The 9,202-nt window shown below is 46.3% G+C and overlaps 1 protein-coding gene across 4 annotated transcripts in view; it reads right to left on the bottom strand.

Moving 5' to 3' along the window:
* Positions 1-991: 991 nt before the first annotated feature.
* ARFGAP3 (ADP ribosylation factor GTPase activating protein 3) overlaps positions 992-9,202 on the bottom strand; it is a 55,767-nt gene continuing 47,556 nt past the window's right edge. For all 4 annotated transcript variants that reach the window (XM_019544363.1, XM_019544364.1, XM_019544361.1 and 1 more), the window contains 2 exons: positions 7,982-8,103; positions 992-1,274 (listed from right to left, as the gene is read on the bottom strand). In XM_019544363.1, the coding sequence (XP_019399908.1) occupies positions 1,257-1,274; positions 7,982-8,103 (140 nt within the window). In that variant the 3' untranslated portion in view covers positions 992-1,256. The remainder of the gene's footprint in view (positions 1,275-7,981; positions 8,104-9,202) is intronic.

Genomic DNA, 9,202 nt, shown 5'->3' with positions numbered 1-9,202 from the left:
GAGCCCAGCCTTGGCTGAGTCACAGGCTCAGGCCCCAGCCTTCCCCCTCTCCCTCCCCCTCCAGGTTTGCCCATTTCTCCCTCTGTTATTTTTTTTTTTTTAAACAAACACAGCAAACTGATATGCAAAATACACTTCAAACATATCTGAACATTAGACTTTAAATTCTATACAAGAAAAGTCAAAACATAAGGTATCAAGAAAGAAGCAATAAAATGTCTAGGTATTTCAATGTTTTTATTAGTATGAGCAGATTAACAAATTTGAGAATTCTTTAAGTAATAAAGCTACAGAACAAAATCAGCTGGAACTAAATTTCTGATTTTTTTTAGGTACATAAAATTTATAATACATATTTTTGTCAAGGTCTAGCCCGTCTAAAAAGAAGCCCCACTACATTTCTTATTCACATACTTCGTAATTTATCAAAAAAACCCTTTAAGATTATACTAAAAATATGTAACAAACTAAATATACAGTTATCTACTCTATTTGGCCCAGAAATTATATTTCCTTCAATTTCTGTTTATTTGTACATAACATTGATTGTTTAAAAGTACTTGAGTCTCTTGCTATTTTTAATAATTCTAAGTTATGAATAAATAGTTCCCATGACTAAATGGAAATCTGTTACTTAAACTCTAAGTATAGGCCACAAATCTCATACTAAGCATAATATTTTCTACAGGGAATAGTGCTTTAAGATCCTATTGTCCTGCCATTTTCATCCAGAGCTAATTAATTAAGGGCTATTTCCTGACAGCTCCAAATCAATTCCTATAGTTTGCTATAATTTACTAAACACCATCTCAATGCATGTCTTACTTAAAACGTCTCCAAAGGCCACAGAAGTCAGTAGCCAAGTTTATATTGCAACTAAAGTTAACTAGAGACGCGCAAAGATTTTTATCCAGAAATCTCATCTTTCAATTTAAGTGCCCTATCCACAGTCTACAGCAAACTTGCAAATAGAGAGAAAGATGTTCTTTACATAATGCTAAGGGCACTAAGTGATAAAACATTATAAAGAAACAAAAGCATAAAAGTGTTGTGACAAGCTACTACAAGGATTTTGCTACTTGAAATAAAGTAACAGTGAAAAAAATGCTAAGCACCAAAAAGTCATATGGGACACAAAGATTGCCAAACAAATGGTAAAATATTCTACAGCCCTAAGGCTGTATTTGAAATCAGCAACGGGATTAATGACATATCTGAAGAGAAACCTCTTCCTTAGTGTACCAATATGCAACTGGTTAAGAACCATAGCGATCCTAGAAAAGAAAAAAAAGAGAACAAAAATATAGTCATGTCATGTCTCCTGCAGCAGGATAAATTAAACTTTCATTTATTACAAAGAACTGATGTTTAATTTTGAAAGACGTTTAGAAAACCAAACAATATTTCCAAAAAATGACAAACATCCTTTCTGTTCTTTAAAAGAAAAATTAACCTAATTGGAACATAATAGGTAATTGTTTGGGGAAAAAAAATCAGGTGTATGTGTCTTAATTTAGATGCCTTACGGTTGTTGGTTGTAGCCGTGTTGATCTATGGACATAGGCAGACAAGGTTCTTTTGAGACCAACTAACCAGTTGGAAAGAACCTTGTCTGGTTAAATTTAGACACTTAATTTTCAGTACCCATATTTCAAAATCTTAAGATTGTATGCCCAAGTGTTCTCTAGGAGATAGAAAAAAGTTCATCGTACCATTTCTATTTCTTTGTTACAGAATTAAAGCACAAGCATTACTCTAAAATTTATTTTAAAAAAGGGTAAGTGTGGGAGGGGAGGCAAAAGCATGTCCCAAGACCCTGCCCAACAAGCCCTGGTACTCACCACAAGGACGAAGACAAGCGGCAGCTGCAGAAAAACACTAACACAGGCTCGGCAGTTCCAAAGCTGCCTGAGCCTGCAAATTGGTGAGCCCCGGGGCAGGGCTTTGGAGAAGCGTGGGCTGCTCAAAGAGCAGCTGGAGAGGCAGTCAGCTGACTGGGGAAAGAGGAGTGGAATGCCAGCTGGGAAATGCTGGCTACAGAGCCAAGCAGCATCAGCCCCAAGCATGGGGAGGGGAAGCTGAGCATCTGCTAGGGAATCCCAACAGAAAGAACGAAAAGTCCAAGCCCCAGGAGCAGAGGGTCACCAGGGAGCCTCACTGGGGAAAAGCAATTCTCCACCACGCTCAAGAGCGGAGCCACAGTCGTGTCAAAGAGCTCAGGTACTGCAGCAGGGAGAGGCAACGAGGGACGGCTAACTCCCTCAGGATGTGGTAAGGGTGAGGTAAAAGGGGAGGTTTGGAGCCCCATGAAGAGAAGACCAGGGTCAAGACCCCTTTGGGGCCAAGTAGGAGCAGCACCTGAACCATCTAGGTGGCATCAGATCCTGGTCTCACCCTGACGTTGCTACAGAACAAGACACCCACCAGAAAGGGGCCAAAGCCTTATAACATGACAAATTGGTGCATAGGCCAGGGACAAAGAATCCATCCCAGGGCTCATTCAGGCGATGGAAGCACAGGCAAGACCTGTGGCAGGAACGGAGGCCATGCAGCAGACCCTAAACCTTGTAGCACAGATCCTGCAACAAGGTGAACCAACGAATGGCTTTGGATGAGCAAATGGTGAAGGAGTAAGAGCTGATGAGTCAGAACATGGTGGATTTAAAAATCCCAAAAATGACAGCTAAAGATGACTCCGAAGCATTCCTGGAGAGCTTCAAACAGGCCCCAATGGTCGCAGGCCTGGACAAATCCAGGTGGGCAAAGGTCAGAGTGCTGCTGATGGGCCCTGAGCAGGTAGCCTACAGGGCGCCATCACGACTCACAGCTCAAGACTACAACCATGTGAAGGAACAGATCCTGTAATCACCTGAATATTACTCCTGAGCATTATCATCAGATGTTCTGTGCCCGAAAGGAGGACAAGGCTCCCGGGGTCCTCCTTCAGAAATTAACAGATCTCCAGGAATGATGGATCCAACCAGCCCAGGCATCAAGAGAAATCATGGATGCCTTCCTGCTGGAACAGTTCCTTGTGGATCTGGAAGAGGATACTCAGAGGTGGATGCAGTGGCATCATCCCAAGACGTCGCAGGAGGCGCTACAATTGGTAGAAAATTTTGACTGTGCCCAAAGTGAGATACCCTGAGAGAAGGGGGACAAGCTGGGGACATCAGTGAGCTCTAGACCTAGCAAAAGTTGGGCAGACTGGAAGGGTAGGACTCCCACCCAAGCCTCACTGGTGGGACTGACTTGTTTCCACTGTGCAAAGAGGGGGTCACTTCACATGGGAGTGCCTGATGAACCCATGGCTCCTGGCCACAGAACTAGACAAAGGGACAGCTGAGGCAACCATCCTGCACAGCAAGAGTTTTCCCCAGTGGAGATGATGGACTGCAGCCTGGGTAATACAGCAGAAGCAGTCCACTGAAACAAGCCCACGGCGATGGCCGTGGTAGTGGGGCGAGCAGTCCGCACCATTCTTGATACAGGGTGTGACCAGATGCTAGTTAAAGCTGGCCTGGTGCCTCGTGAGGAAGGGATGAGCACCAACCCCATTAAAATAATTTGCCTTTTTGGACAGGCCTCCATATACCCCAGTGGAAGATCCAAGTGAGTGTGCAAGGGTAATGCCCACGAGGGTAGCATCAGACCTACCCTACCTGAAGAGACCTATGAGATCCTGGAGAACCAATGAACCCAGGGAGGCTTGTGGAGGAAGAAGCTCCGGGAGAACAGGGCGAGGAAGAAGGGGCCCTCTGGGACGCCAGTGGAGCCCAGTTCCAGGATGCCCCATGAGCAGAGCCTGCATTTCAGGCCATCTGAGAGATAGAGATTGCCGGGTACGACCAGCAGCTCCAACCGGAACTCTGTGATCAGCTACCCTGTTGTGAGGTGAGAAGAGTGTCTTGAAGGTACCAGATGAATTTGTTACAGCTGGCTCATGCCAACCCTCTTGGGGGACACCTGGGCCAGGAGAAAATGGTAGCCAGGTTGGTAGGAAGAGATTCTTTTGGCCACATCTCTACCGAGACGTAGAGCAATTCTGCACCGTCTCAAGTGCCAGCGGGTGAGCCTAAAGAAACCTCCTAAGGTGCCACTCCAGACCATGCCAGTTACTGGGGAGACATTTACAGGTGTGGCGTTGGACATTGTGGGTCCACTACCCAAGTCATCTGGGGGACTCCAGTTTATATTGGTGCTGATCGACTATGTCACCCGTTACCCGGAGGCCAGTCCGCTTAGGACAGTAACAGGCCCTTGAGTGGTGGGCTCCTGAAGTGAGTCTCCTGGGTGGGCTTTACCCCAGGAGATCACAGATCAGAGTATGAACTTTATGTCCCACGTGATGAGAGGACTCTGTCAGGAACCGCACATAAAGCACCTCTGCACTGATATTACTGATATATTACCCCCAAGCAAATGGGCTACTGGAGCAATTCAATGAAACCCTTAAGGCCATGCTCCAGCAATGTATGCAGGAAGACCCACGACAGTGGGACCTCCTGATTCCTCCTCTGCTGTTCGCCATCAGGGAAGCACCTCAAACGTCACTGGGCTTTGCCCCATTCAAGTTGGTTTTCAGGCATACCCCATGGGGCCTGTTGGATGTAGTACAAGAAAGAATGGGAGAGCACAGAGGAAGGAGGAAGCCCCCCATCTCAGTATGCGCAGTTGCTAAGAGAGCAGCTGCAGAAGGCAAAGTGGCTGCCCAGGGATAACCTGAGGGAGGCCCAGGTATGGCCAAAAGAGCACTATGATAAGAACACGGAAGAATGTGAATTTCAGATAGGACAAAGGGCTCCATAAGCAAGTTCCTGACCTATTTGGCAAGGGCCTTTCCAGATTGTCTGTAGGGTTGGCCCCATCAACTACGAGGTACTGCGGCCTAGACAGACGGGAGAGACAAATCTAATCACCTTAACCTCCTGAAGCAGTGGTATGAGCTGCAAGGGTTCTTAGCTATTCCTATCCCTGAAATTGAGAGGAAGGCTCCTAGATGAGCCAGCAGAGGAGGGAGGCTCTATGGGCCAACATCTGACGGCTGAATGGAGGTGACAGCTGGCAAGGATAGCGCGCGACTTTGCTAATGTATTCAGTGAGATCCCTGGGAAGGCCCACAGTGCAGTCCACAAGATCATGACACCAGAAGGGGTCATAGTGAGGGAAAGGTGGAGGCAAATACCCTACCACAGGTATCTTGTGGTAAGAGAGGAGATGAGAAAGATGTTGGAACAAGGAATCATCAGGGAGTCCCAGAGTCCCTGGCATAGCCCCACAGTCATGGTCCCAAAAGCCAATGGGACACTGCGGTTGTGTATCGACTTCCGCGAGCTCAACGCTATCACACAGTTCAATGCCTTCCCTATGCCCCAGGTCAGGGAATTGCTGGAAAGAATAGGACAAGCGTAGTTCACATCCACGTTTGACCTGGCCAAGGGATATTGGCAAATACCCTTGTGCCTGGAAGAGTCAAGACAACATTTGGGACTCCATGGGGCCTGTACAAGTTTTGCAGGATGCCCTTTGGCTTCACTGGGGCAGCAGCAACCTTTCAAAGCTTGATGGATTGGGTACTGGCACCCCATCACCAGTACGCAGCTGCATATATTGATGACATTGTAATGTATACCAAAACATAGGACCAACACCTATGGGCAGTGCAGGCGGTACTACAGGAGTTGAGGCAGGCAGGCCTGATGGCCCACCCTAAGAAATGTACTCTGGGGCAAGCCGAGAAGAAATATATCGGATTCTTAGTGGGGCAAGGCCAAATCAAACCCTTGGCTGATAAAGTGGCCGCTCTACAGAAGTACGAGATTCCACAAGCAAAGAAACAAACATGGGCATTCCTAGGCCTAGCTAGCTACTACAGGTGGTTTATTCCCCATTTTGATTGGATTTGGGGGGGAGGGGGGGGCTGTGAACCCTGCAAAGGGAAAGGAAGCGGAGTCATAAAGCTAGAAGAGGAACAAAGAAGGGCCTTCGAGAAAGTTAAATAGGCCCTTTGCAGGGAGGCAGTGCTGCACACACCAGATTTTTCAATGCCCTTTGTTCTGCAGGTCAACGCATCAGGCACTGGGAGCAGTCTTATCCCAGACAGTGGAGGGGGCGGAAAGACCAGTAGCCTATGCCAGCAGGAAACTCAACGACCAGGAAAGGAGGTACACTACCACTGAGAGGGAATGTTTAGCCCTGAAATGCGGGGTAGAGTATTTTCGATATTATTTAGTTGGCAGAGAATTCACAGTCACTACTGACCGTGCTCCTTTGAAATGACTGAAGTCGGCCAGGACTGATAACACCAAGATAACATGTTGGGCCGTGGCACTGCAGCCATTCCAGTTCTCCATAGAACACAAACCTGGGAAAAATAATGTGGTAGCTGATTTTCTGTCCTGCCATTCAAGGGACACATCACAGGACCCTCAAGATTTTCAAGGGAAAGCATAGCCATCCGCACATTTGACATCAGGTAATAACGGAAGAGCACCTAGCGGCATCTTGGGGGGAGGGGAGGAATATGCAAGAGAGGAGGCAAAAGCCCCCTCAACATGTCCCAAGGCCCTGCCTGACAAGCTCCAGTACTCACCACAGGGACAAAGACAAGCGGCAGCTGTGGAGAAACGCTGATGCAGGTTCGGCAGTTCCAGAGCCGCCTAAGCCTGCGAATCAGTGAGCCCCAGGGGCAGTGCTTCAGAGAAGTGCAGGCTCCTCAAAGAGCAGCTGGAGAGAGAATCAGCTGGCTAGGGAGAGAGGAGCGGAATGCTGGCCGGGAGACGCTGGCTGCAGAGCCAGGCAGCATTGGCCCTGAGCACAGGGAGAGGAAGCTTAGCATCTGCTGAGCAGTCCCAGCAGAAGGAACAGGGAGCCTGAGCCCTGGGAGCAGAGGATCGCCAGGGAGCCTCAGCAGGGAAAAGCAATTCCCCACCAAGCTCAAGAGCAGAGCCACATCTGCAGACAGCTCAGGGCAGCCCAGCGAAGAGGGAGGAACAGGAAGTGGCTGCATCGGAGCCCCACATGGGAGTGGCAAGTACCACCGGGGGTGGGACCAGGAGTGATCAACTTAGAGTCAGCTGGGCCCTGGGAAAGAAAAGAAAAAAAAAAAAAAAAAATCACATGGGGAGGCGGCCTACCCCCACGCCTGCTAGGAGGGAAGAGATAGACAAATTCCCTACCCCACTCCAGGGGGCCAGGTGGGCTCTGGGAAACAGAATCCCAGGTGCCCATCAGCAGATGCCAAACACCTTTTCAGTTAAAGTTGTCTTAAGTTACAGTTAGCCCAGGCCAGGGCAGGTTTAGTTGGCTGTAAGCTGGTCTGAAGACAAGGGATCGACTCAGGAGGGATTGACGGCCAGAAAGACCCAACCCAGATTAAGGCAGGTAACATGGATGAGGTGAGATCATCCCAGGGAAGATGACAGGGAGCAGTGTTTTCCTAGGCTGTGGATGTGGTAAGGGTAGGGTAAAGGGGAGGTTTGAAGCCCCACGAAGAAAAGACGAGGGTCAAGACCCCTTTGGGGCCACCAACAGGGAACTGCCTCCCCACCAACCAACATCAAAGACATGGCAGGCGAGTAGAAGCAGCACCCGAATCATCTAGGTGGCACGAGAGCCCGGTCTCACCCTGATGTCACTAGGGAACAAAGCACCCACCAAAAAGGAGCCAAAGCCTTATAACACCTGCCAACAACGGTACGAAAAAACAACCTGTTTCAGAGAATGTACACTTAATAGCAGCAAGAAACAAAACATGCATCTTTAACTGTACAAGGAAAAACTACTATTCTCAAAGAATTGGAAGGTCATAAAAACTCTTAGTTTCAACACCTGAAAGCTTTCAAATACTAGCTCTAGCATATAAAGAGAAGCATTTTTCCCAAAGGGATCCATTAATAGTCATCTTGGGAATAAGTCTTCACAGCAAGACTAGTACCTACCCTACCACTTTTATATAACCAACTTCTCTGATTTGACAAACCTGTATAGATGTCATGACGCCATTAGCAAGAACAGAAAGTCTTCCTGCCACAGATTTTACTCCTTGTTTAAACTGAGTCATATCAGGAGCTGAAGGCAGAACATTTGTAATATTGTAAGTTCCTAAACAGGGAATAAAAACACACTGTAGTGATACTGTGCTTCCTAACATGAACCTTTTTTATACAGTACAGCATGTATTGTGCTATACTGAATGTCATACACATGAATATTTGAATAGCCTTATTCAGAAAATGCCTAAAAATTAAAGTTATAAAATGTCAGGTCTAAAATCATTCTAATTACTCAGCATCATACTGCTTTATGTTTTCAAATGTTCACTTGTGGAGTCATCCATACTTCTATTAAACTTATTTTGTAAAATTGACCAATTATTCATATTCATATTTCAAATTGACCAATTAGTCCAAAAACATAAGTTAACTTGTACGGGCTTCAACTGTATACAATATTACATGTTTCCTAGCCAAACTGCCATACAGCGTTGTTATGTGCTTTAAACAATGATTCCACCTCAAAGTCGACTGCATTCAAGTGGTGGGTAAAATGAGACTTTTACTTGAAGTCTGAAAAGAATTCATAGATGAATCTACAGTAACATCCATTTCTGCACTAAATTCTAGAATTCCAAAACAAAAAAATGTGGAAAATGTCATCTTTACTTAGCCTCATCTTACAGTTAGTCTGGACAACATCTCATGATTCGATTATTGATTTTTCTTCTTCTCATGATTGGATTATGACTCACTGTGTAAATACTAAATTATGAAAAGTATGCATCTGAAAAAAATCAAACAAGAACTTTTCTCTAACACGTCAGAAGATTAATCGCACTGGGATTAAATCTCCTCTATGACTGATGAAACAAAATATATAAATACCTTTATATCAGGGTACTCAGAAATAAACTGAAGTTATCCAATATAATACAGTACCATATTGTGAAATGTAGCATCAGATTTTCAAAAGCACGAAAAGGAAGCTTACCTCTCTTACCAGTTTAGTTATAGAACACAATAGTAACCTTGGGCGATAAAGGAGGGGGCCAGTTCAGTAGTATGAGAAGCACTGAGGGGGCAATCTGCCGCCCCGACCCCTTAGCCTGGGAAGTCTGCTGCTTCCCGGGGGCCCACATCCGAGACATTGCGGAGAGGATCCTGCACCCCCAGCCAGGTCATGAGCCACTACAGGGAGTTGGGAG

The sequence above is a fragment of the Crocodylus porosus genome, unplaced genomic scaffold (genome assembly GCF_001723895.1).
Source record: "Crocodylus porosus isolate Cpor-Errol unplaced genomic scaffold, CroPor_comp1, whole genome shotgun sequence".
In the NCBI taxonomy this organism is placed as follows: Eukaryota; Metazoa; Chordata; order Crocodylia; family Crocodylidae; genus Crocodylus; species Crocodylus porosus.
Note: the sequence above shows the minus strand (reverse complement) of the source record. Positions and strands in the feature narration are given on the sequence as shown.